Below are 27,735 nucleotides of genomic sequence, written 5' to 3'. Positions count from 1 at the left end.
TAAATGAAAAATATTTCATACTTTAATATCATTCATATTAAACATTTATTTAAACCTAAATTTATTTAATTTTTTAATGTTTTTTAATTTATTTTTCTCTGTCTTTAGTTTGTTTCATTTATTTTGGACGGCAAAAGTAATTCGAGACAACGCCCCGCTTCTTATTACGTAATGACGTCGTGTTGCGTCCCGTCGCTTCCACACAGGCCTCGTTTCCATGCTCCGCGCTCCCGAGCTCTGCCGGGAGTGGAGAAGGGCAGTACGAATATCGGCCGGAAGGGGAGCCGCTTGAAAGGCGTTTCGCGAGGTTAGTAACCGGGACGCGAGCATTTTACTACGTCTGAGTGTCTACAGAGAGATTATTAATCTGGCCTGTCGCACACAGACAGACGTTAACGTTTAGATAGTCGAGAAAAGCCATTTTCAGGAATTTGAGAACGACAAAACCTGATAGCATGTTAGCAGCCTGGTAGCTACCAGAACCCGGTTATACTAACGCTAATCATGAGGGCTAGGTTGTATGTTAAAATGCTTACTGAAACTGCCGGTGCTTGGTGAAAAGTATTGGTCACTCATCGGGAGGATGGTTAATTTATTAACTCTGAAGATAACTTAAACTGGTATAAGAAAGCTAACTCAATTAGCACCCGCTGCCCAATCGTGCTAAAGGTGACTAATTGATAAAGAAGCGTTGTGGCGAAGCTAGCCGGCTAATTACATAACCTAACACGTTAGCTCTCAAGCTAATCATGTAGCCAGTTAATGCGGAGCGTTCACCAGCATTATATAGCTTTCCGTCTGTAGATATGGTGACTCAAACGCTACAACATTCAGGGAAAATCATGTTGAGTGTTCTGGTAAAGTAGGTATTTTTAGAGAAGTCATGACTTGTGGAAGGGCAAGGTGACTGACAATGTATAGGACCAATAGAACAAAGCGCAGTTTTATTTCCGGGCGGGATCCCTACCGGCAGCCAATCAGGAGGAAGGCAAGGCAGATGGTGAGCGGGTCTTGTCCGAGGTGAATAAAGGAGAACTGAGGCCAGTGGAAACCCAACAAGGTTAAAACAAACGGAGAAACTGTAGCGTGGAGAAAACATGAAGCCACAGCAGAATTTTTTTTCTCGTCTCTCAGACTGGAAACGTCTGGTGCCTAGATTGACTTTAATCTGAAGGTTTTCCTGAACGCTTACACTGGTTGATCACTGGGTGTAGAGTACAGGAAGGGCAGAGTACAAACACACTGACATTTGGCAGGTTCTCAAACTGTAGGCAAACACAGTTGGTGGGTGTGTGCCTGCCTGGGAGGTGTCTTAGCCTGACAGTGGTTAAAAAATTCTGCAGTAGTTGTTACCTGCATTGATTTCTGATACAGTTCACACAGGTCCAGAATATATTCATGCCAAATAAGCACTGTTGTTGCATAAAGTACATCTCAGAATTGATCATGGGAAGTCACATTTCTTCGGCATTCAACACATGAACAGCACTGTTCTGTGTTGGTTCTGTCAAGGTAAAATTGTGTCAAGTTCACATTACAAACTAAACTGTAAACTCACCTCCTGGCTTTAAAAATTAGGATTTATTTTCCTTTGCAACAGCTAAAACACAGCACATCTATATTTGTTAGATACATGTGCAAAACATTTGAGCAGGAATAATAAAATCTGTGCAACGCTAACAAGGGTGTTATCATTCAGCATAATTTAAAAATAAATCCTATCCCATACAGCTACACAACAGCAGCAGATGTTTCAGTCCAGATGTCCACTTTAGTTTGAGCTCAGACAAACTTATTCATCTGCACTATTTGTGTTGACATCAGCCTGATATGTGGAGACAGCTGCTAGCTAGCATTAGCTCCAGACAAGAGCAGACTGAATAAAGTGGGATCCACACACTGTTCATTCAACTTTCGCAGCCTCACATCTTGTAGCCAGAGATTATGTATGTTCAACACAGCAAACCCAGGTCTTTTTTCAGTCTGCCCTCTTGTTGATGGGACTTCTAGATCTGCTTCAAGTTAGCCACAGTCAGCTAACATCCTGAGTAGGGCTGCATGATAAATCATTTTGTCAGTGTGATTTTAGATCCCTGTCTCAGGCTCGTGTGACAATGATTCTACCAGGTTTGCTTTAAGAGTGAGATCCCTTGCGTCAAACCAAGCGCTCCCTGTGGTTCACTGAGCTGCTTTAACCCATAACTGCAACTAATAACCACAGAGTGATTTATTTCTACCTCCACTGCTGTTTGGTACTAGGTGTACAGGCCAGGCAGAGCAATGTTTGAAAAATAGTCATAGGACGGTACAGAATATCTTCCACACTGTCAAACATGTTAAATTTTTTTTTTTTTGGAATCACTCTTCTCTTCCTGTCTACAGCTAGTCGCGTGATCTAACACATTCCTGTTATTGGTTAGTGCAGCTTAGTGAGGAAAAGGGAGTGCTTGATTTGGTGCAAGGCATCTCCCTGCTAATGCAAACATGGCAGAATCATTGTCACGTGAGACTGACATCACACAGGATCAGAATCATGCTCACAAAATGATTTATCATACAGCTCTGATCCTGAATTGGCACATGTAAAGTATAGCGTGTTTATGGGCTGCTGCGACTCGGTGCAGCTAATATAGCCAGGTATACTTTACATTACTTTTTAACTTAAAGTAACGTTTGTGTGCAGGTTGTAGCAAGTTGTTTTCCACAAAGGCAACATTTTACACACTCTGCATGTCTGAACTGAACCACTAACAACAAGTACTCTCCCTCTCTAATACAGTGTCTCTCTCTTCTTGTCTGTCTCTCAGTGGACAAACAGACCAGGTGACGGGGGACGCCTCATTCAGCCCTTTCTGTTCTGTGTGTGACCTCAGTGGAGTTTCTTTCCTGCCGTTGTTCTGAGGACATCTGGCCCGTCGGACTGACCACCACCACTGTGTGTGTGTGTGTGTGTGTGTGTGTGTGATACTTCTAAGGACTGCTCATGCATCGTTTAAGGACTTGTGCGGCGCGGTTGCGTCCACTCACAGCCTCGCAGGCAGCTCAGACTGTCAGCCAGCAGCGACCAATCACAGTTGCCTCCACAGGTGACACAAGGACGTTTCAGCCAATCAGATACTATTCTACACCAGTGGCCTCAGAGCCTTTTCTAAATGGGACAAGCACCAACTACGTGGAGGAGATGTACTATGCCTGGCTGGAAGACCCCAGGAGTGTTCACAAGGTAAGGAGCAGTGGAGCTCCCTTCTGGTCTGGAGGAGTGTGTGCAGCAGGTCCACTGTGGGCGTTTGTTGCTGAAAGTTCAGTGAAGGCAACATTAAAGGGAATATAAGCCATAAAATGTAGTATGTAAAGGTTAACAGTGAGTGTATGCTCCAGTAGACCTCTGATACAGCAGTTGTAAGTCCAGTTTTAATCAGATAAGAATATATCAGATGTGAAACACAGTTTTGATAAGGATCCCTTACATGTATTTTATGGGGTGGATGGGGAGTGTCTCAACCAGATTTCACTGTAAATTACTTATCTTAGTGTGCACGTTTATTTCTAGTATTTTTCCTTTGGGCTAATCCCTGTAACGTTACCAGCTGTAGCAGCTGTGCTGAAATGTGATGCTCAGACATGAGCTGACGGTTGGCGTTAGTTCTGAAAAGCACCAGTCTCAGAGGTAAACTTCTGAGTCAAGTCCTCCTTTATAAAGGTGCTGAGCAGTTTTTGTTGTTTCCACCTCATTTATATCACTGAGGCTAAACACCAGAGCCAGGTCTGTGTGATCAGACAGGTGAACCAGCACCTCTGAACCAGACTGAACATCATCACCTATTTAACACACACATATTTAACTGGGTCAAAGTGCAACCAGGCTAATAATAACTGAGAGAAGCTCAGTCACAAGACGGGAGGGAGGCCGCTCTGCAGCAGTGAGGAGCACACTGGAGGACAACATGTTCTAACTAACTTAGATCTTATCTTAAACCAGGTGAAGCTGGGTTTGTTAGTCTTGGATTAGGGATTAGTTTCTGCAGGATTAATGGTAGTTTGATATTTGTGCTGACACCCAAACTTTGTTTCTGTGCCCAATGTATTTATTTATGTGACAGGGTCCTCACAGGTAGACATGGCTGTATGTATGGACAGTTCTAGGGATGGGCAGTAGTTTTCATATATTCAAGTAGTCGTTTAAAAAAAAATCAAGTATTTTATGCAGCCATGGTTTTGTCTTTTAAAACAAAAAGCCACTGTTTTCCTTTGCTTTTATGGGTGCCTGGAAATAATGTGATGTTGAGGTCAGCATACTGTTTTACTACAGTGCCAGATACAAACAGCAGAAACACGCAGACAGTATAACGTGTACTGAACGTCTGTAACCTGCTACACAACGTACTGTAATACAGTGGTTTTAATAGGAGCCTAACCCTCTGTCAGAGTGAAGACGTCACATTTCTGCAACTTTGTTGTGTTTAACCTCTGCTACTACTGGTTTTGTTGTAAATATCATGCACTGTTGTTGCAGTAACATACTGACTACTGTACCTCCTTATTTTGTCTGTGCCTCACAGATGCGTTCTGTTTGTCTGGGGGTGTCCCTCCCTCCCTGACGCAGAGAATCACAGTTGGCTTTACCTTTGTCATCATCACTTATCTTAAAAAATATCTGTGAACCACTGAAGTTTCTTCTCCACTCCCTAACGATCAGCTCAGCCAGCGTGAAGATAATGTACTGCTGCCGTCTGAGTACAAGTACCAGACAGTGGTATCAGACCCAATAATGGTATCGGTGCGTCCCTACTTGTATGCAGAGAAGTAATGCCACAGATGTCGTGTATGTAGCTGAAGCCAATGTTCAGGTTAAAACATCCAGTTTATTTAACAAAGAGAGAATATAAAAGAAAGCCAGCATTAGTGACTGAATGGTCCAGAGGGAGTTTGTGAAGTGTTGAGAGCCCGTCCTGATTGATTCTGGATTTACATGACACTGTGGGGTGGGATAAAGGCAGATATGTGCTGAAGTGACAGAAGCAGAAACCAGGTGGGGAGAGTGGTTTGGGAAAGTCTCAGACTGTGGCAAGAGCTGGACACAAGAAGTCTGTGAACAGAGTGAGTCATGAGTCCACAACCTGAGTAAATCAAAGAGTGGGAGCCTGACGGAGAAATTGTGTTCCTCCTCTGTGCACTCTGTCTTACTGACTGCAGCATGGACACTGGTTCTGTTGGGATGTGGTTTTCCTGCTCCAGATGCTGCGGCTGCTGTGAGGGTTTCCTGTCCTGTTACCTTCCTGTTTAACCCTCAGGGGTGTGGCTCTGAAATGACAAGGAGCCTGATGGCACCAGTGAGTGTGGTGTGCTCACCGTCATGTGTGTGAGTCCAGACCCTGGTCCAGCTCATCGCTCTGCGGCGTAGACCTCCACTATTGTCCCACCCCCCACCCCACAGTGAGCGTCACCGCTGCACTGGGGGGCAGGTTTCTTCCTCAGGAAATATGGGAGGCGTCTGTTTCCAACAACCAGCTCCAACATGTTGTGTGTCCCAGTGTCAGGGGGCTTCCGATCGGGAACGTGTCCAAACCCCTTGACCGGGACATCGGTGTCTGTCATACATATTCACTCCTTGAGTCATGGTGTTAAACTGCAGCCATATTGGCCATCTACATTGAAAATTGCTTTCTGAGAGACGAGTCATCAAGGAAACAGTTGTGTGTACACTTGGACACAATGAGTGGAAAACCCCGCTGAGGACAAACCCACTGCTCTTCTTCTGCTATTCTATTTACCTTGTTAAAAATCATCTGTTCTCTCTCACTGCATCTCTTTCCCCTCATCTTTTGTCTTTCACCACTCCAGTCATGGGATGTGTTTTTCCGCAACGCCAACGCCGGAGCTCCTCCTGGCGCTGCCTACCAGTCTCCTCTGTCAGTGTCGTCAAGCCTCATCGCTCCTCAGCTCTCCTCTCTGGTCACAGCTCAGCCCAATGTGGAGAAGCTGGTGGAGGACCACCTGGCCGTCCAGTCCCTCATCAGGGCCTACCAGGTACAGGATATGCTGAGCATAGAGCCAGACTTAGCACCACATCCCAGACTCCAGTAGCTTTATGTGCCTTCAGACATGATAATGATGTCTCACTTAAAGTGCTCCCATTCATTGTGATTCATTTTAACCCTACAGGTTATTGACAAATCACTGTGATCTGTTCTAGGGCTGGATTAAAATAGTCAATTAATTGTGATTCTTACTTGAACAGTTTAACGTTGACTCTTAAAATCCCGATGCTGATTTTTGCGTTTGCTTCATTTCCCAGTGAACCTGTACATCTCTGATAAATGTTATATGTATGCAGAGGTTAGCTGTTGTAGTTCAGTTCAAGGCTGAGTGGTATGTACAGCGTTGAGTCACACCAGATCCACACCCTGATGTGAGTAGTTGCCAGGGTTGGATGTTCATTTAGAGTTGGTTCCATTAGCTTTGATTTGACTCATGATTAATTTCCATCACATACAGGTGTTGCATAAAGAGCATCTCACAGTCTTGGGAACTTGCTTTTTTTCTGTGTTCATTGCTTGAGCAGCACTGTTGTTTCTTTGTGTGTGTTGAGCATAAAACTTCATAGTTTTATGCTCAACGCACACAAATAGAATCCACACAGTGTTGGCTCGACTTCCACGGCCTCGTCTCGGAACCAGAGACCTGTTCAACACGGCAAACCTTCAGGTCTGCTACGAGTTAGCCACCGTCGGCTAGTAGCAACAGTCAGTAAAGTGCGGCATGTTTACGGTCTGGCGTGACTCAACGAGGATAATGTACGTTGTAACTTAAACGTTGTGTGCCAGATGTAACAACTCACTTTCCACAGTGTGCAGTATGTGAGCTACTTGTACCACATCACCCCTTTGTACACACATGTACCATGAACAGGAGACATAGTGGAAAAGACTCTTGCCTCAAGGTCCATTAAGTAACTTGTTCTTTTGATCCTATCACATGACCTTCATCAGTACATGGAGTCTGTTGTCGTGGACATAAACACTTTAATTCACGTTTTTTACAAAAGTCTTTGTTAAGGTGTTTTCCTGGACTGTGAGGACAGTTCCATGGTATTGCTGATATGATCAAAATCTCCAGAACAGCTGCTAAGTGGACCTGGTGGAGAGATGCATTTTAATTTGAAATCTGTTGGTTTCTATGGTCAAAAAAGCACCGCTGCGTTGTTTCTGGGTGACGTGGCCCCTTAGCACCACAAATGAAAGGACCTTATCAGAGATTTATTTTTCTGTTTTCATATCTTAACCTGTCAACTCCACATCCTGCGTTTACAGACACAGGTTTAGTTTCATGTCAGATTAAAGCATTTGCTGTTGTTTGGGTTAAGTTCAGAAACTCTGATTTTTTTCTTTTCAGAGCATTACTCAAAGCTGCTGTTTATAAAACGTCTTCAACACTGAGAAGTGTTGAATTCACCTGTGGGTGCATGGTGTGATATGTAACTTCTGTTTTTCCACAGGACATCCTGTGACATGCGGCCGCAATGTGCTGGATGCTGTTTATGCTTTTGTGTTGATGTTTTACAGTTATTTGTTTATGTGGGTTCTTTAAATGATTATTGAATTGTACTTTTTATGTTCATACATCATCATTACGTTCAAGTGCATCATTTATTTATCTAAAACCTGACCCCATTTCTAGCACGTTAGTTAATACACATGATCTGTGTGATGTAGGATGATGTACATTAGTTAGTCCACCCTGGGGTTGGGGCCCTGCATGGGGGCATCTTATAACCACACGTGTAAGATTATTTATGAAAACCTTTATAAGACTGGCAAACTGACAGGCTTTCTGTCTATTCCAGGGTTTCTGTGGGTCCTCGGAAAGTCTGAAATCCAGTCATCAGAATTTCAGTCCTTAAAATGTCTCCAACGTGATTTAGATCATGTTCAGGTTAACCTGATCAGTTCAATCTGATGCTGCTTCTGTGACATTGTGCTGACTTCAGTCATGTTTCGGCCTTTGGGAACACGCAGTAGTGCCACCTGTGGTCCTTTGGCTCCATGTTGAAACACGAACGGCAGCAGACGTCTCAAACAGTGTTGTTGAGTATGAACATGGCACCAAGGCCCCACTCTGCACTGCTAACACGCCTCCGGACAGAATCTGGGTCTACAGCAGCAGCAAACCCTTTGTCACATTAGAATAAAATCAGTCTTAAGTGGATGTGCATTAGGCTTTAAACTCAAAGCAGGTCTTAATTTCAAACTAGATGCCACAGAAACCCTGGATTCAGTTCAGTTGTACCTTGTGTCCTGATCTTGAATATGAGAAAGTGCCAAATCTAGCTCATCCCTTTATTTGTTGGCATGAAGGAAAAGGTTGAGAAACCCTGCTCACTGATGCAGCCAGTAGAGGTTTTCTCGGGTCACAGGTGCTGGACCCAGGCTGAAAATCCTCCAGTTATTGGTCACAGAGAAAATGTGAACTGACTGGAGACAAAATAATTAGACCTTTCATTTTGGTTTTAGTGGGTTAGAACTGTGGCCCCACAGCAGGAAGGTTCCTGGTTCAAGCCTGGCAGCCGACACGGGACCTTTCTGTATGGGGTCTGCGTGTTCTCCCCATGCCTGTGTGGGCTTCCTCTGGTACTTCAGCTTCCTCCGGTCCAGTTAGATGAAGTTTAGGTTGACCGGCGACTCTACGTTGTCCTGTGTGGATGAACCTGTTAAAATCACATTGAGATTGGCGACCTTTTTTTTTTTTTTTTTGTTTTTGAGAAAGAGACCTGGCCAAGGCAGCAGCATCACAGGGTCCAGCAGGACAACATGACATCAGTCCTACAAGTATAGGAAACAACATGTGAAGGGTGCAGTAGGCTAGAGCCACACTTACAGGCCACGTTAGCTATAATGCTAACAGGAGGCTGTTACAGTTCAGACACTCTGCAGCTGATATTGTACCAAGCGGACTCTTTCCGCTATTTAGCCTAGCCTCACTGATGTACACTCACCAGCCACTTTATTAGGTACCCCTGTACAACTGTACGTACTGTGATGCAGCATTTACACCTTAATCTGAGTTTATGAAGCTCAACATGTTTCAGTTTTGGTGAAATTGTCATAAATTCTATGTTAATTACTGAGGTCATAGTTAAAGATGGTGGTGTAAAGGATGACATTATTTTCAGAGGTGTCCAGCTACATAATGCGAGAGTCAGAGTATTAGGAACACCTCTGAATATAGTGTAGTCCAGTATAACACTGTCTTTAACTATGGCCTCAATAATAAACACATTTATACCTTTATGACGGTTTCATCAAAACAGAAACATGTTGAGCTTTAAGGTGGAAATGCTGCATCGCAGTGCCTACAGTTGTACAGGTGTTCCTAATAAAGAGGCCGGTGAGTGTAAATGGGGTTGTGATAACCTGTCTGTGTGTGTGTTTAGGTGATGGGGCATCACAGTGCCCACTTGGATCCTCTGGGAATCAGCTGTGTGAATTTTGATGATGCGCCGGTCAGTACCGGCTTCCACGACGTCGGTGAGAACGGCAGAGCTAACAAACTGCTTCCTGTGGTGTTAATGCTGCTTTTCCCTCCCACCCTCCCTCTTCTTCTCCTCTCCTTCCTCCTCTTGTCCAATGCCATCCTCCCTTTGGTTTTCTTTAAAACTCACCCTGCTGTTATCCATCACTCTCCTCCTTTCCTTCCAATTTTTTGTTTTTTTGCCAAATCCTGTTTCGATGCTGATACTTTTGCCCTCTTCATTTTCTCTATCTCTCCTTATACTTTTTAAACCCTTTCCTCCATCTTGCTTCTCATCCACTCGGTCTCCACGTCTTCCCACCTTTTATTTCTTTGCACATTGTTTCCTCCTCGTCCATGCCTTCTTTTCACTCCCACCTCCTCTTCGTTTCGATTCCCCCACACTCCTCCATCCCTTTCTCCTCCTGTCCCGGGTGGGCTCTGCATTGTTGTCACTCCCTTTAGATCCGAGGGCACCATGTGGCACAGTTGGACCCTCTCGGCATCATGGACGCCGATCTGGACTCTTGTGTCCCCACTGACATTATCACCTCCGATGACAAACTGGGTGAGGAGTCAAACCCTTAGAAAAGACCTACAGCATCTTCCTATATCCCTGGTCTCTCTGCTGTCTCCTGGTCTGCCTCGCAGTCCAGCTGTTTCTAAAGCTAACCGGTAGGCTGGGGGTGTTGGGTGAAGTTTCTTGTAATGGGAATGCTTCTTTAAAGGACAAACCTGGTAATGTTCTATGCTCCTGTTAATTTCCAAAAACACTGCAGAGAGATCAAGGCCCGAAACACCACGCAAGTATGCAAACGCAATGACAATTACTGGCAAACCACACATCCCTGGTGAACATGGAGACAGGTGGAGCTGATGAAGTCAGGCCACTAGAGGGCAATATCAGCCAGTTGGGGCTTAGAACTGTACAAAATGTTTCCACAAGCTGCGCCACCTTCATCTTGTTGTCTCATGCTACAGCACTCAGACTGCTGCTCGCACTCATATCATGTTGGCATTTTCTAGTGACACACACGAATGGAACGTCACATGAAATCGATTGTGCTTAGCTTGAGGCGTTTGTGTACTTGCGCAAAGTATGTTTTGGGCCTAAAAACAGCACTAACAGTCTCTCATTGTCATCATTAGTTACTCATAGAAGAATATTGCTTCATCGGCACAGCTTTCACCAGAATCTTAGCTATGTACCCATATGTCCTCCCTCCAACTGGATAATTTGGACCGTGAGGGTCGAGATTTTATAAACCTGGCCAACCTCTTATTTTCCTCTGTAAAGCTGCTCCCCTAATGACTCTTCAGTGAGACTCAAACAAACCACCTCCATAAACTACTCCTTCCTGCTCTTTGCTCCTCCTGTCCTGTTTCCTGAAGCTCTGACATGAACTACAGAAGCCCGGTTGGGACACACTGTAGAAAGCGGCACTGCAGCAGACGGAAATCCTCCATGCATCACGTATTGTATGTCCTCATGTTACACCGACTGCATGGACAGGAGCTGTGAGCCGGGACTTCTGTAGAGTTTATTTACTCGTGAGCGCTTTCAATTACAAACCTAACATGGATGAGAAGTGGTTGGGAGAACTGGGAACCTGAGCATCTACAATGGTGTAAAGTCCATCTGCTGAGGAAGATCGCATGATAGGAGTGAAAGCTCCAACAGCTCCCTGAGATAGTAAGAGATGAGTTCAGATACTCTCTCAGACCCAGATCAGTTTGACTTTACCTCTGCAAGTCATGACATTTGATCACTGTTTGTATCTGCAGCACATGACTGTCACTGCTCTGCTGTTGCACCGGCGTCTTTGCTCTGGCAGCAGAAACCTGCAGCCGTGGTCGTGGATTCAGCACTGACTGTGTTAGCTTTTGCTTTGGGTTGTCTGGCGCCTGCTGTGACATGTTGGCCTCAGTAGTTGGCTTGATTAGAGAGACTGGCTGGATTTGTTGGCTGATCGCTGTAGAGGCATCGAGGTTGTTGAGCAGCTTGACTCTGTGCCACCACTGGTTTTAAATGGAAATGTCACCTGCTAAACAGAGTGGACAGGACCTCTGTGTGTCTCTGCCCAGTTCATCTGCACCTAATGATTATTTTAGTTATTCTGTTGATTATTTTCTGGATTCATTGTTTAGTCTGTGAAATGTTTAAAAACTACCATCTTCAAACTGATTTTTTTGTCTGATGAACAGTCTAGACCTTATTATATTTAATTTACTGTCATACATGACAAAGAAAAACAGCAGCTTGTCACATTTGAGAAGCAGGAACCAGAACATAATCGACTAATCTGTCGTGGAAACTGCATTGTGTTTGCTGCAGGGACAGATCAGAGACACACCCAGTGTGAATGAAGTACTGGAGGTCAGTGTTGAGATCTACATTCCTGCAGCTCAGGGGTTTGTCCTGTCCCTGCTACAGTGAAGGTGACCTGTGCAGAATGGCTTCCTGTCTGGGAAACCCCCCGGCGCGGGGTTGGTTGTGCTGTGGCTTCTGTAGTGAGGACTGTTTAACCTCAGCATTGTGGTAGCTGCACCCCTCTCCGCCACTTTCTGCCTTTCCTGACTTTTCCTGCACATTTGTCTGTTGATTAGCAGGTGGTGGAGATGTAGCGATGCCGAGCTGTGGTGTGAAATGGCTGTGGGTGTAGGGTGTGAATGGGTTGTAGGTCACTAATGGTGTTCGGGTGTCTCTCCCCTTCTCTGCCCCCTGTGGGAACCCTTCCAGACCTGGCTGTGTTCAAGGAGAGGCTGACAGTCCTAATGGTAGGAGGTATGAGAAACAACGGCGATGCTGGTGTGTCACTGCACAGAGCTGCGAAGCCACTAGTTCACTGCAGTAGAGTGGAGCAACATGTACAGGAGCTGCAGGGGGTTAGAAATGGGTGCTGCTATCTGCTGGGCCGACAGCAGCAGCACGGTTCTGACGTCCTGAGCTCCTGTAGATGTCATTGCACCAGAGGGGGAGGATAGAAAAGAGGCATTTCATTTGGTTCACCCTCTTTGTTATTATTCAGCATGTTTCTACAGGAGTTAAAGAACAGTTCACCTCTGGTACTGGCGACTTTGAGTCACCACTGCTTGGCTAGTTTTCCACAAAATAAACTGTAGGCTGAGCGTGAACGTAGGAGCAAAAACAAGGATTAATATACGGCATTTGTAGATGGTGCATTTAGATTTCTGTGGTTACATTTTCTTTGTTGTGTGGTGACGGCTGGTGTCTGGAGGCTGACTGCTTTTTGCTTGTTACTCTTTGGTGAAGTGTGCGCTGTATCAGACACTGAACCACAGTGGAATATGCTGTAAGACCTCAGTGCACAGGAAACATCCAGAAAGTCACATCAGATCAGCCTATTAATTAAATACGTTTTCATTCTCATCAGCTCTTTTGCAGCGTCCTCAGAGCTCGCCACGCTACAACCTCAGAGAACATGCAAGTAGACAAAACACTAGCAAATTAACAACACATCTTTGTGACAACACGCACACAGTCTCACTTGGCAGCATTTTTCTGTGTGTGTCCCTGAGCTGCAGCGCCTCAAGCTCTCAGGGCCGTCGCACTGTGTTCCTCCAGTGTTGGCTGTGTTTGTTGACAGTCTACTGCCTGGCTCCTCCGACCTCCTCTGGATGTCTCCTGTGTTCTGGTGGGTTAGTTAGCTCTGTTAGCTTCTAGAGGCTGCTAGCATCCTGCTCTGTCCCAGAACCATGAGCACAGTTTGTAGTGTTAGAGGAGTCGTCGCTCAGGCAGCTTTACACGGAGCCTGCAGGGTGACGTCCGAAGATCAGTTTTTTACTGTGGCCACGGGTTGATTAATACGCAGATGTAGCACGGTCCAGAGAATCTGGTCATTATTTCCTGCTCAGTGTTTCCCTCAAATATACTAGTTTCTTACTAAGTATTACTGTTAAAATATTTATTAGCAGTACCAGAAAACATCGTCTTACTATAAAACTCACAATGAGTTAATTTATTTGAACGGGGACAGTTCACCTTCGATCAGCATCAGATCAATATGAATGTGCCAGATTTTTCCAAGAAGGCTCATTTTCGTCTGTAGCCCCGGAGCAGGTTGATGTTAACCACAGAAACAGATGACATCAGCAGCTGCTGGATGTGTGTTAATGACAGGATGAGCCAGGTTGTGTAACACACGCTCACCCGGTGCGACTGGCTGCTCCGACCGAGCTTGGCTGCTAGTGAGGACAGTGGCACAGCCAGGTTTCTGTGTGGGGTGATCACACCATCTATGGTTCAAAACATTTCAGTACCAGTGTTGTCATGAGGAAGCAAGGAAAGGAAGGGAGGGAAGGGAACGAGAGTCTGAGCAGTGCACTCAGCTTCTTGATTGGCCGGCTTGGCTGCCAGTTGTGTGGTTTGGTTGTCAGGTTTGTGATTGTGGTGTTTGATTGGCAGAGTCAGCTGTCAGTCTGCCCAGCTCAGCCCTCTGATTGGCAGGTTAATGTCGTGTTGTTAATTCTCAGAAAGTCCAAGTCTGAGGTCTTCACACACTGAGGGACTGTAAACTGATGTGCGAATTAAGACAACTCTGTTTGTCTGAACACCACTTTTGTGACAAACAGAAAACTTCTTCTACTGTCACCATCTTCCCTCTCTTCTCGATGACCCCTCCCCCTAACTGTCCCGTAATCAGTTTGAAGTGGCCAAATAACCAATTAAATGGTCGTAGTCCTCCAACACTCCTCTTGTTGCTACTGCCATAATCTCTGTGTGTGGTGAATTAAAGCTTTTTACATTCAGGTTTTGATAAAAGTTAATGAAGCTGCTTTTTCTGTCCATGCTGTCCTTCAGCAGACGGAGGTCAGCCACTCATCGAATGGCTCCTAAATCATCAGGATGCATTAGAGGATGTTTAAGCTTGATTTGGATTTGAAATCTGATGCTGATGCATCTGCTGATACTCAGTGTTTAACAGAAACACAGGGTAGTTTATTAACATTGAGGGGGTGTGGGGAGAGTCTGCACAGCGAGCTTACTGAAAGGATGAGGATTCTCTCTGTTTGTATTACTCCCCACCAACCCCGTCCAGAGACCAGCAGCACCAGTGGACGTGGTGTGTGAGTCCAGACCCTGGTCCAGCTCATCGCTCTGTGCAGTAGACCTCCACTGTTGTCCACCAGCTATTAGACCCCCCCCCAGTGAGCCACACCGCTGCACTGGGGGGCAGGTTTCCTCCTCAGGAAACATGGGAGGCATCTGTGTTTCCAACAAACAGAGCCACTGCTCTCTGCTCTGGTTCCACCACCTGCTCCTCACTGCACAGAGCAACGTGTTGGAGCTGGTTGTCGGAAACAGTCGGGGCTCCCAGGAGTCAAAAAATGAGAAGTAAATTATTCACAGAACCTTTAAAATTGTCTTTCTCCCCTCGAAGGCCAAGTTGGGTTTTTGATGCTTTATTTAAAGTAGTTTTTCTTTAAACAGTTACAAAAATGTCTAGCAATGATCAACACACGTCAACCAGCAGCACGAAGAAAGAAAACAGGGTGTATCAGAAATGTAATAAATAAAAGGCTCACTCTGGTGTTCCTTCATCTTGTTCTCTGTGTACAGACCCACAATGTGTTGGTCTGAGTGTGAGTAGTTTAACTGTGTAGGCTCAGTCATGTCTGAACTGATGTGGGTCCGTGGACAGGCTCAGATCATTGACACTAACTCTGTCTCCATTTGTGTTTATCTGTCCTGGACCCCACCACCGATCCTGGTTGTCCTGCTCGTTGTAAAACCGCCCGACCTGCTGCTGCTTCCATCACTGCTCCATCTGTTCCTGCTGCCTCTTCATCTTCTTCTTCTGTCCGTCTGCATGTCCGCTGTCTGTGGATCCTTTGTTTGAACACAATGAATGCATATCCTCAATGTTGAGTTAATGATGCATCGTCCGTCACTAATCTCCATTCTTCCTCGCCCTGAACGTGGCTGTGCATCTCTTTGCTGTCCACTGCGCCTTCTATCCTTCTACCTTTCATTATCTCTTTCCCCTCCGTAATCCCTCCTCCCCTCATCCTCCTCTTCCATCCTTTTCTCTCCCGTCCTGTGGTGCATCATGTGACATGTAGGCTTCTACAACCTGGATGAGTCTGACCTGGACAAGGTGTTCCGCCTGCCGACCACCACCTTCATCGGAGGCACAGAGGCCGCCCTGCCACTCAGAGAGATCATACGGCGACTGGAGGTAAACACACACGACACATTAGGGGTGGCTGAAAAAATCTGCCACAAGGTGACAGTTCAGCTGGCGGACAGCACAGAGCGCGCACACACAGTAGAGCTGTTGTGTTAGTTCGTCTCCACAAAACAAATCATTTACCCAGTGAGCTCTGTGGTTGTGTAGGATCACGAGCATGTGTTTTGTATAACTGGGCGAGGTGTCATATGTTGTAACCAGTATGTTCTAATGGGGTGTCTCCTGCTGAGTGGAACTTCTTAGGATGCAAATTGAGTTTCAGTGAAAAAGCTGACAAAGTATCATATAATCAGTCCTGAGCCTGGTTTCTGTCTAAAGAGCCTGGCTGAGTCAGTAGGTTGATGCAGCTGTGGCCACCTGAGAGGGAAAATGCTTTGTCGGGGTGTCTTTGTTTCACTCCAACACTGACTCGAGCCTGTGCTGCTGCTGCAGATGGCGTACTGTCAGCACATCGGGGTGGAGTTCATGTTCATCAACGACCTGGAGCAGTGTCAGTGGATCCGAGAGAAGTTTGAGACTCCGGGAGTGATGCAGTTCACTCTGGAGGAGAAGAGGACGCTGCTGGCCCGAATGGTCCGCTCCACCAGGTACCCACCAGGAGAGCCCCACCTCCAGCTGCTCCTCTGGCTGATGAGGTGTAAACACACTGCTGTGTGAGGAGTCCGAGTGTACACACGTTTATCTGACCACAGTAAGGCTCGACAATCAGGATCAGGGGAAAATCATTTGATTGTGCTGTTTTTTTAAAACAAATATTGTGATTGCTGTTTAATATGCGATTTTTTTTTTTTTTTTTTGAGTTCACACACGTCTGTAACACCAGCAGCACAGTGGACTGTCCCACAGCCAGAGCACCAGCCAGAGCACTGATACTCTTGACTGTAGCGCGGTACGGAAGATGCCGTGCTGGCAGGTGTAGTCCTTCAGATGCTAGGAATAAATCACTGATTAACTTTGTGCAGCTCATGAAGGCTCCAGCTTCTAACAGCTGCAGCTGTACTGGGCAGAGATTTGTCTTCAGAGGAACACACTGTGTTTCCTCACACAGACCAAGAGAACATGTTGAATGAGCAACTGCACTGAGTCACTGCAGCCGATGGAGGTTAGCTCGCATGTGACATCATGACTGTGTGTGTGTGTGTGGACGAGTTTTTCCTGCTACGTGGGGACTTCTTCCTGACTCCATACCAACTCATGAGGACCCATTTCACAGTGGGGACCTAAATTGAGGTCCCCATGGGCAAGAAATTGAATTTTAGGGTGGCAACATGGTTTAGTGTTAGGATGAAGGGTTAGGGTTAGGTTAAGGGAATGGGTCAGGGTTAGGGTTAGGCAAGTAGTGGTTCTGGTTAGGGTTAGTCTACAGGAAATGCATGTAAGTCTATGTAAAGTCCCCATGGACTACGAAACATAAACTGTGTGTGTGTGTGTTCAGGTTTGAGGAGTTCCTGCAGAAGAAGTGGTCTGCAGAGAAACGATTTGGTCTGGAGGGATGCGAGTCTCTGGTACCTGCTCTGAAGACCATCATTGATAAGTCCTCTGAGAACGGCGTGGACTACGTCATCATGGGCATGCCTCACAGGTAGCAGACGCAGATACATGGATACAATTTGTGCACACGTACATACAGGTGGGTGACTCATTAAAGGACAAACTAATACATTTCACCTGCCAGTGACAGAGAGGGTTTGTGTGTGTTGAATTTGTTGTTCACAAAACACTAGAATTCTCATCCAAGCATATAAACAGACGCTGTATGTTTGAGGCGACTGCGTATCGGCAGTGACTTACAGGCTGGTTCTCAGAGGAATCGGTGTTTGCACTTTGGGAAACTGTTTTGGCAGCTCGATGTTTCCTCCCTCCAGCAGAGGAGCACTGAAGCTGCTCTGGAGCCGTGGCACCAACAAGTCTCTGGTGGTCACCGTGCGCTGGTTGTTACTTTCCATATGTCACCCAGCTGCACACACTGCCCACACACTCAGGCTCTGTTGTCCCTACCTGTTGTTTCTGCTCTAACCGCTGCTCTCTGTGTTTCAGGGGTCGTCTGAATGTTTTGGCCAACGTCATCCGTAAAGAGCTGGAACAGATTTTCTGCCAGTTTGACTCCAAACTGGAAGCTGCGGATGAGGTATCTGAACTGCTCTCTGTGCCGTTACTTCTAACACAGGTAGTCTTTCTGCATGGATTTTCACAGTATGAGGAGTTTAACACCAGATTAAAGGAGACACTGACTTGAGGAGACCTGTGGACAATCTGAGTCACACTGACACTCCACTGACGTTTGGATTTGCACGCTGCTCACGGCACTCTCCTCCTCCCCTAGTTTTCAGTGTAGGCTTAGTGAGTGTTAGTTTGCCTGTGTTAGTTTGTATGTGTGTCCTTGTTTCCTTTGTCAATACCTTTTGTGTCCTGTGACACACATTCTTGTAGACACCAAATTATTTACTAGAGCTGTTTCATAACATGTCATATGATTTGGTTATATCACATGATAACATACCAGTTTACCATGTTTTAATGAGATCTACATATACAGTGATACACTGAATGTGAATCAGTGCCGGAGCTGCGACCCGGCTCTACACTGGTCTCATCTGAAACAGACTGACCTCACTGTGGCTTCCTCCTCAGGGCTCTGGAGATGTGAAGTACCACCTGGGTATGTACCATCGCCGTATCAACCGTGTGACGGACAGGAACATCACCATGTCTCTGGTGGCCAACCCGTCTCACCTGGAGGCTGTCGACCCCGTGGTGCAGGGGAAGACCAAGGCTGAACAGTTCTACTGTGGAGACAACGACGGCAAAAGGGTGAGTCGTCCCAGCCAGCAGCATCACAACAATGGGCCTCAATCAGTAATATGTGTAGAAATGATCTTACCTTGCACACAAGGTGCATAGTTTATTGGATCAGAATCAGTCTAAGGCTCGTACCCGCAATGTGCAGTTTGCATACTGCCACGCTCCCGTTTCTCTGTGTAAGGAAATGGGTTTGGTACCTGGCAGAGAAAGCAGTGAAGCTGCAGGAGAGAAGCAGGACCGGACTTCAACCTGGGCATGTGTCGAGTGAGAGTGGTGCTCGGCGACTAAGATTCTGTTCCAGGGAACCTCATAGCCTGTCAGGAACAGCTGAGAAACCACTCATCACCCTCTTCAAACATGTTTTGTCAGCCTGTGGAGATGCGCTCCCTCCTGAATGAACGTGCATCTTCCATCAAGGCTCCATGTGCCTTCTTAACACTGGCATGGAGCTAAATCAGAATTGTTCGGGCTTCATGTCCTGCACAGCTTTTAATGAACTGCTAGTTAACACTGTCTACCTGTGCATGGTATCATGGCACTAGGGATCGGTGGGAGCAGCTGATCATATTGGACCAAGTCAATGAAACTGTGAAAAACAGCAGTGTTACATTTCAATAGGGACAGTATACTCGTATATACCCTCATATACACATAAGGCGGGACTGGGACGGTTGAATGTTTTAATGATGAGACTGAAAGGGCATCAATTTTCTTTAATTAAAGCCTTAAATTATATTAATTATCTGAGCTATTAAAGGATTTTAATGAATGTGGTGTGTGTTTACATTTTTAAGACCCTCATTGTCTGACACATGTTCTGAGGCAGTTTGAGATTTGTTCACCAAATTAAGACAAATTCATAAATCGCCATTTTGTAGGTGCAGTTTAGTCACAGCTTTGTGCACAGTGTTTGTGAATGAGGCCCGTTTTACTGAAGGAGCCAGAGCCGTCTACAACCACCGCTCACATGTTGCAGTGGGCCATTCCACGTGTCAGGAGGGACCTCCGGGATAATCTTACTCACGCAGCAACATAAATACAATACGGTGTTGGGTTTTGGTCCGTGATCTAAGGGGTGTCTGTCTGTCTTCAGGTCATGTCCATCCTGCTCCATGGAGACGCAGCGTTTGCAGGTCAGGGTATTGTCTATGAAACATTCCACCTGTCTGACCTGCCGTCATACACTACACACGGCACCGTGCACGTCGTCGTCAACAACCAGGTAACAAACACGCAGGAAACACCAAACATTAAACCCTCAGATACATGAGGGAGGCTGTGAGCCGTAACCTCCCTGTCCTCATGTTTCCAGATTGGCTTCACCACAGATCCTCGTATGGCTCGCTCATCTCCGTATCCTACTGATGTGGCTCGAGTCGTCAACGCTCCCATCTTCCATGTCAATGCCGACGACCCCGATGCTGTCATTTACGTCTGCAAGGTGGCCGCTGAGTGGAGAGCCACATTTCACAAGGACGTGGTGGTCGACCTGGTCAGTGCACAGCATCTGTGATATCCCTGTAAAGGCTGACTGTGAGCATTCAAATGAGACGCACGTTTACATTTGTGTTTTTGTGTGCGCACAGGTGTGTTACCGTCGCATGGGTCACAACGAGATGGACGAGCCAATGTTCACTCAGCCGCTGATGTACAAACAGATCAAGAAGCAGAAGCCTGTTCTGCAGAAGTACGCAGAGAAGCTGATCGCAGAGGGAGTTGTGAGCAGGCAGGAGTACGAGGTAACGCACAGAGGAAAGACATGTAGCCAGGTGGCTCTGCAGCTGAGCCTCGGTTCGCCTCCCCGGCACAGCTCCGCCTGCTGGGATCCCTGAGCTGTGCCAGGTCTCTGCTGGACTCACCGCAGCTCAGCTGTTGCCACTAAAAGCTTCCTACTGGTGAACCGGCAGGAGGCTTTTATTGTGAAATATTATGTTAGTGAGTTAGCAGAGCTTCATTAGTGAAACTAAACCAGGTTTACACAGTGAGATAAAGGGAGATTTAGTGCTCTTTAAAAGTGGTGGAACGTAATTAAGTACATTTAGTCACATACTGTACTTAAGTACAATTTTGAGGTATTTGTACTAGAGTATTTCCATTTTATGATTCTTTATACTTCACTGCTGCTTGTACTTAAATGACCGGACTGAGTTCGGTGGTTGTGCTGTTTAGCCAGTGGATCAGTGGCATGTCGGAGGACGGCGTGCAGCCAGGCCGTAGAGCGGTTTGTTAAAGCAGCACACCTCCAACATGTCACCACGGTAAACAGCTTCTGACCTCACCTCCCCTGTCCTGACAGGGGTTAGTGCCTTCCTGTTCCTAGTAACAATCCAGAGAAGACTGTGTTACTGGCTCTGTGAGATGTTCATGTGCAGAGTGAACCCACTCCCTACCTGTCTGCAGGAGGAGATCGCCAAGTATGATAAGATCTGTGAGGAGGCGTACGCTCGCTCCAAGGATGAGAAGATTCTCCACATCAAGCACTGGCTGGACTCCCCATGGCCTGGTGAGGGGGGGGGCTGTTTCCTCTGGGGCAATGTTAGATGTTGTGAGGATCGGCTCTGGTCCAAACTGTTGATCTGTTGTCGTCAGGTTTTTTCACTCTGGACGGACAGCCCAAGTCCATGAGCTGCCCCTCCACCGGTCTGCCCGAAGAGGATCTGAACAACATCGGACTGGTGGCCTCATCGGTCCCTGTGGAGGACTTCACCATGAAGATTCTCCGCATCAAGCACTGGCTGGACTCCCCATGGCCTGGTGAGGGGGGGGGCTGTTTCCTCTGGGGCAATGTTAGATGTTGTGAGGATCGGCTCTGGTCCAAACTGTTGATCTGTTGTCGTCAGGTTTTTTCACTCTGGACGGACAGCCCAAGTCCATGAGCTGCCCCTCCACCGGTCTGCCCGAAGAGGATCTGAACAACATCGGACTGGTGGCCTCATCGGTCCCTGTGGAGGACTTCACCATCCATGGAGGTCTGACACAGCTCATCGGCCATTTAGCCACTAATTGCATTCATGTATACAGGACATATGCAAGGCAGAAGAAACTTGGTACTTGCTGACTGTATTTGTTTAGGTCTGAGTCGAATCCTGAAGGGTCGAGCTGAGATGGTCCGTAACCGGACAGTGGACTGGGCGCTGGGAGAGTACATGGCCTTTGGGTCGCTGCTGAAGGAGGGGATCCACGTTCGGCTGTCGGGACAGGACGTCGAGCGAGGGACCTTCAGGTAACCCCTTCTGTGCTGAGGGCTTCTCATCACCTTGTATCAAACCTCCTCGCTCCTATAACTGAAAACATTGTATGTCTCTTTTCAGCCACCGTCACCATGTCCTTCATGACCAGAATGTGGACAAGAGGATCTGTATTCCCATGAACCACCTGTCTCCAGACCAGGCGCCATACACCGTGTGCAACAGCTCACTGTCCGAGTACGGAGTCCTTGGTCAGTCCCCGCCCTCTTTGGCTCGCACCCTGCGCTGCTCTCTCTGGACCACATGTATTAACTTGTGTGTCTGTAGGTTTTGAGCTGGGTTTTGCAATGGCGAGTCCCAACGCTCTGATCCTGTGGGAGGCCCAGTTTGGAGATTTCCACAACACGGCCCAGGGCATCATTGACCAGTTCATCTGTCCCGGTCAGGCCAAGTGGGTGAGACAGAACGGCATCGTGCTGCTGCTGCCACACGGCATGGAGGGCATGGTGAGGCTTGCATACCGTCATCCGTCAGACGTCACAGCTGAGGCTCAGCGCAGGCCACTGACGGTGACCTCACGCTGTAGGTTAGAGGTCACAGTTTAAACAGATGGAGTGAACAGGCAGTTTGTGGTATTGCTCCTGTAGACCATCTGTAGGTTTCACTGAACTCATCACGTCATCAGTCTGAGGAGGCGACAGGACAATCTCAGTCAGTATCAGTAAAAGTACACACTGTACTCTATGTTAGTCACGTCCTCTGTGATTCGGTGTTGTAGGAATCATCCCAAGATGAATGTAAATATTTCCTGCATGTTACACAGAACCTTCTGTGACGGGGGTGAACATCTCCACCTGCAGGTTTTACTCATGACACTCTTGGTTTATTGAATATTTAACGTGCATTCATCTCGGTGGCTTCAGATTTGAGGGTGTGTGAAGCTTTTTACTGTTTGTGTTTCAGGGTCCAGAACATTCTTCAGCTCGTCCCGAGAGATTCCTCCAGATGTGCAACGACGACCCAGATGTCATGCCGGTAAGACCTACACACCAGTTCTTTATCATCACACGCTGTAACCAGGCTGCAGCTCAGAAACTGGTTTCTTCCACGTTTCTCTGTCTCTGCAAGCAAATCAGTTTTATTGTTCAGCCAACCTGATGTCACTTTGACTTGAATTCACCTGTTTTTCATCTCTTTATTAGACATGAGAGGGCAAATGAAAGACGGTGTGTGTTGGGTTTAACCACATCAGTATGAAGTATATCTGCACATGACAAAACCAAATAAGACAGACAAAACTGGCAGGTTCATGAGCCGGAGCTCAGTTTAATGTCATTTACATCCTGGGACTCTGCTGAGTGAGAGGCTGACCCGAGGAGCCTCTGACTCACTGGACTGGAGTTTAGTTATTAGATTATATACTTTTATGTTGTTTACTTATTTTATTTGTATTAATTTGTGGTATTCCTTGTGGTCCGCTCCATTTTTATCATCCCGTGTGTTGTCCATCTCTTGTAAAGCACTTTGCATTTGGCTTGTGTGACAGGTGCAGTATAAATAAAACATGGCTGACTGATTATTAAACATGCGTCTCCTCTCAGAACATCACCGAGGACTTTGCCGTGCGTCAGCTCTACGACTGCAACTGGATCGTAGTGAACTGTTCCAACCCTGGAAACTACTTCCACGTCCTCAGACGACAGATCCTGCTGCCGTTCAGGAAGCCTGTAAGACGCACACACACATGTTGGACTCCTGGTCGTCTGTGTGTGGCCTCAGGGTTGCTTTGAACTTTATCCCAAAAACAAACTGATGTGTGGTGTGAGCGGAAGAAAAAGACCCAGCAATGAAGGAATTCTGAGACCTGAAGAGCAGGCTGTAGATATTAATGTTAACAGTGTGTCGGCGGCATCGCCGGGAGGTTCCCGACTAATCTAAAATAAAAGCCTTCATGTTCTAGACAGAGATGAACCATGTCTGTCGCTGGGTCTGTTCACTGCCTTATTCATCAGAAGCAGCATTATGGTACTACTGCCAAATAATAAGAGACACGGAAATAAAGAAATAAGTGGGAATATAATAAAATCAAAGTATTGGACTTGAGAACCTGGTTTATACTGAATATAAAATACACAGATGATATGTCTCAAACATACAGCTCTAACCTGAGGTTCATGACATGATCAGCACTGACTCTCTGCTCCATAAAGTTATTTTTATTTTCAAAGCATGCTGATCTTCCTGTTTGTCTGCAGCTGATCGTCTTCACTCCCAAGTCTCTGCTGCGACTCCCAGAGGCCCGATCCAGCTTCGACGATATGCTGCCTGGTAACACTATGTAGTTATGTGCTATTAGTTCTCAGAGGACAAGTGCTCAGCCTGACCCTGACTCTCCTCCTCCTCCTCTCCCCTGTGTAGGAACTCACTTCCAGAGGTTGATCCCAGAAACAGGAGCAGCACTGGAGCGTCCCGAGGAGGTGAAGAGGCTGATCTTCTGCACAGGGAAGGTTTACTATGAGCTGACCAAAGAGAGGAAAAGCAGAGACATGGAGGGGACTGTGGCCATCGTACGCATGGAGCAGGTACAGCAACAGCCTGTGTGTGTGTGTGTGTGCACGCGTGTGCGCCCGTGCATTTAAGGTATGCTGGTACGACCTGTCACTCTGAAGTCCACAAAAGGCAGGCAACATCTTGTGAGTTTGACCTGTTGTGCAGTAACGTTAGAGTCTACACCAGCGAACGTTAATAGACAAAGTTCTTCCTGCGGAAAAACAAAAGAAGAGTTCGATCAGTTGAAGATTCGGGGCTGATTGGCAAATACAAAAAGTAATAGCTGTAATATCATTTCAGGGGAGAGTAGCTAGGACTTTAAACCGACAAACGCTCCTGACCTTGACTTTGTCCCTCTCACTCCCCCTCCTCACCCCAGTTGGCTGGTTCCTCATATGAGGACGGCTCTTTGAACTCCTTCATAAAGGTAGAAGGACAGGAGAAGAGTGGAGACTGTGATTTTAGCTAACTTAAAGTTAGCCTTGCATTACAGATGTGTATCTATGCGCCACATGTCCACATGAACATCTCTCAAACTAACTTTCCAGAAATTTTTGCAACATGTGCACTTGCCTTCGTTTCAGCTGGAGAAAGTTAGTTTGGGAGATGGTCATGTGTCCACATCTCCAGACTCCACCCCTGTGCATTCTGCAGTAGTTACTCATATTGATACCAGGGATCGGTACATTAATAGCTGAGCATCAAACGATGGCCGTTTTCACAGCAGTGTTTTTATGTACTGACACATGCCAGTTCCTCTGGGACTGTCAAGCACAGGATGGTTCTCATTGAGGTCGATGCACGAGTCTCCCGGTCGACTCCGACATCCGGAAGTGCTCCTTCAGGCAGTTTCAGGGAGGCGGTCGGGTCCGGTCATCTGGAACGCAGCGCTTGTGTCAGGCTGCTGTGTTGTGTCTCCATCTGTCACAGTGCAACACAAAATGTGCCTGTCGGTTCATGTGTGAGGTAAACTGACCACAATGAGGTCTCTCTCCCTGCAGCTGTCCCCGTTCCCATTCGACCAGGTGAAGGCCGAGACGGAGCGTTTTCCCAACGCTGACCTCGTCTGGTGTCAGGAGGAGCACAAGAACCAGGGCTACTATGACTACGTGAAGCCTCGCATCAGGACCACCATCCAGAGAGCCAAGCCCGTCTGGTACTCGCCTTCATCATCATCATGCGTCACTTTTTAAGTTGCATGTCGATAGTACTGTGTAGCTCTGCGTGGGACTCGGTCTCGCTGCAGATGTTTTCATCTGGTTCAGTGTCTGTGACCGACTCGGTGGTTCCTACCAACCAGAGACTGCTCTGACATTCTGCTGGGTCACTCACAGTGCTGTAGCTACATATAGATGTTATGCTGTTTAATGATCGGTCCATGATAGTTTGGAGTGAGTGCATTTGACCTTTGACCTCTGTGTGTGTGTGTCAGGTACGCTGGCAGAGAACCAGCAGCAGCTCCAGCTACAGGAAACAAAAACACTCACCTGATGGAGCTGCGGCGTTTCCTGGATACCGCCTTCGACCTGGATGCGTTCAAGGATCGGCAGTAACCCCTGGAGGAACCTCAATTGTCTCATCTTTGACCCCGACCCTCCTGGATTCACACCGCACCATCAACACACACACACACACACACACACGCACACAAGCCACTGCCCACCGAGTACACACACTGTACTACTGCTTACTGTGGTCTGTAAGTACTCTGTCTACTAAGTACCAAAGTAATACATAGATTCTTCTTACTAGTCAGTAGATACTGCACAGTCTGCACACACTGTGCTTTACCAAGAAAGCAGTACATAAGTACTGCATGCTACATAGAGTATTCCACCAGGTTTACTGTCAGTTGTATCACAGTGGTTCCAGTTTACTGACTGAAGTTACTGAGTTTTGACAAAAACAAATTGTTTTTTCAGCAGAAGTAGCAGTTTGACACCTTTTAGTTCTTTGTTTCACACTGTGGTACAGTTTACTACAGTTTACTGCCACTGTAGTGTACTCTCAGCATTAGTACACAGTGACAAGGCTGTCACTTAACTTAAATGCGGACCGGTGTTCACACACGAGAAAAATGTCAACAGTGTGTTGATTTTTATTTTTATGATCAATTAAATGGTTTTTTGCTTAATTAATTAATTGATTGATTGGGTCAATAAATTGTCAGAAAATAGTGAAATATTGTCCAAACAAAGTCCATGGTGACGTCGGGTCAGCACAGTCAGACTCCTGTGGATAAAGCACAGGGCGTCCCACTGGAGGAGCTGGAACCAAATCCTCTGTCACAGTGTGCAGTATCAGTACTGTGTGTACTCTGTCCAGTGCTACAGCAGCTTCAGGCTCCACCAGCAACTTTCTTGGCCACGATTTGCCTCAACGTGCTGCTTTTATACACACAGTAAGAAAAGGTTTGGACTGAGCACTCGCACAGGTGCAACGTCTCCAAGTCTCAGGACAGAGAAGTTTTAACTCTGGAAAATGTAAAACATGGTTTTCATGAAGCAAAAGAAAAAGCTGTTAAATGTTCGAAGATTGATTCAAACAGAGCGGCAGATTCTTGGCAGGAAATCGATGAAAACAGATGATGGTTTTGGAGGAAAAACAGTCCAATCCAGTCTGTGCTGAGCCATTCAGGAACTTGATCTGAACAAAGTCCGGTCTAAAATTGGCAAATTTCTGAATGAAGTCTGGTACCATCGGGCCAGATTTTCAAATTTCATACTTGGACAGTTTGAGAAACATATCAGTTTGTTTTCAGAAAGTGCTGAGATTTGACCCCCAGCCCTCCTGTAGAGCTGACCAACAACATGAGGCAGCTTTTAGGGCCAACACAGGCTCGTGGCAGCTTGTCAGAAGTTTCTCTGCTGAGACAACTGTTCAGGCAACACTGGTCCTGAAAAGGTTGAGTCAGAGCAGCTGGTGGAGTGGAGCCTGAACCTGACCTCTGAACACCGGCCTCGGTCCATGCACACACACACAAACACTCCTCCATCAGGTCAGCAGGAGTCTCAGAAACCATATCTCCTCATATTGTTTCTCCTCTGTATTTTGCCGTCATCATCATCATCATTACGCCTTCCTCCCACACCTCATCATACCCAGAAATCACGCTTTCTTCGCCTGTCACAGGAAACATTAAATTTTTTGTTTTTATGTAAAGGCTCATTAGCGCTCCCCATTGAAAACAAATAGCAGGCTGTAATTTTTGAGGGTCCCATGTGTTTGCTTAAGGACTGTCAGTAATTAGTCACCACGGCAATGCTTAACTGCACACGTATATTTAATTATAGCTGTCTTTTATTTTGAAAGGAATGAAATGTCTGAGGTCTGTGCTATCAGGCATCCCCACATCAACTCAGCCATGTGGGCAGCTGATTATAATTCAACCTCTCATCCCTCTGTCTTCTCTCTCTCTCTCTCTCTCTCGAGCATTTACCCCGTGCCAAAATGGATCGCAGCATGTTTTTATTGTG

General features: G+C 46.5%; 2 protein-coding genes across 3 annotated transcripts in view; both read left to right on the top strand.

Moving 5' to 3' along the window:
- The window catches only part of adam9a (ADAM metallopeptidase domain 9a), a 44,443-nt gene extending 30,400 nt beyond the window's left edge, over positions 1-14,043 (top strand). For both annotated transcript variants that reach the window (XR_002274527.1, XR_002274526.1), the window contains 2 exons: positions 879-880; positions 14,034-14,043. The gene's annotated coding sequence lies outside the window, so the exon portion shown is untranslated. The remainder of the gene's footprint in view (positions 1-878; positions 881-14,033) is intronic.
- Positions 198-27,735, top strand: ogdha (oxoglutarate dehydrogenase a). Its single transcript, XM_020595036.1, has 23 exons — positions 198-307; positions 2,808-3,223; positions 5,842-6,027; positions 9,973-10,075; positions 15,592-15,707; positions 16,152-16,306; positions 17,155-17,301; positions 17,757-17,847; positions 18,351-18,530; positions 19,615-19,743; positions 19,834-20,013; positions 20,108-20,260; positions 20,922-21,024; positions 21,362-21,490; positions 21,594-21,744; positions 21,833-21,960; positions 22,037-22,215; positions 22,673-22,744; positions 23,311-23,436; positions 23,965-24,037; positions 24,128-24,291; positions 25,261-25,415; positions 25,692-27,735. Exons 2-23 carry the CDS (start codon positions 2,984-2,986, stop codon positions 25,810-25,812), a joined length of 3,081 nt encoding a protein of 1,026 aa, XP_020450692.1. The 5' UTR covers positions 198-307; positions 2,808-2,983; the 3' UTR covers positions 25,813-27,735.

The sequence above is a fragment of the Monopterus albus genome, unplaced genomic scaffold, assembly GCF_001952655.1.
Source record: "Monopterus albus unplaced genomic scaffold, M_albus_1.0 scaffold26.1, whole genome shotgun sequence".
Lineage (NCBI taxonomy): Eukaryota > Metazoa > Chordata > Actinopteri > Synbranchiformes > Synbranchidae > Monopterus > Monopterus albus.
Note: the sequence above shows the minus strand (reverse complement) of the source record. Positions and strands in the feature narration are given on the sequence as shown.

Bases quoted from the DNA above. Each gene is read 5' to 3' on its own strand.
- ogdha (XM_020595036.1), top strand. From the start codon at position 2,984: ATGCATCGTTTAAGGACTTGTGCGGCGCGGTTGCGTCCACTCACAGCC. The intron at 16,307-17,154 runs GTACCCACCAGG...GTGTGTGTTCAG, and splicing joins CGAATGGTCCGCTCCACCAG to GTTTGAGGAGTTCCTGCAGA. The intron at 20,014-20,107 runs GTCAGTGCACAG...GTGTGCGCACAG, and splicing joins AGGACGTGGTGGTCGACCTG to GTGTGTTACCGTCGCATGGG.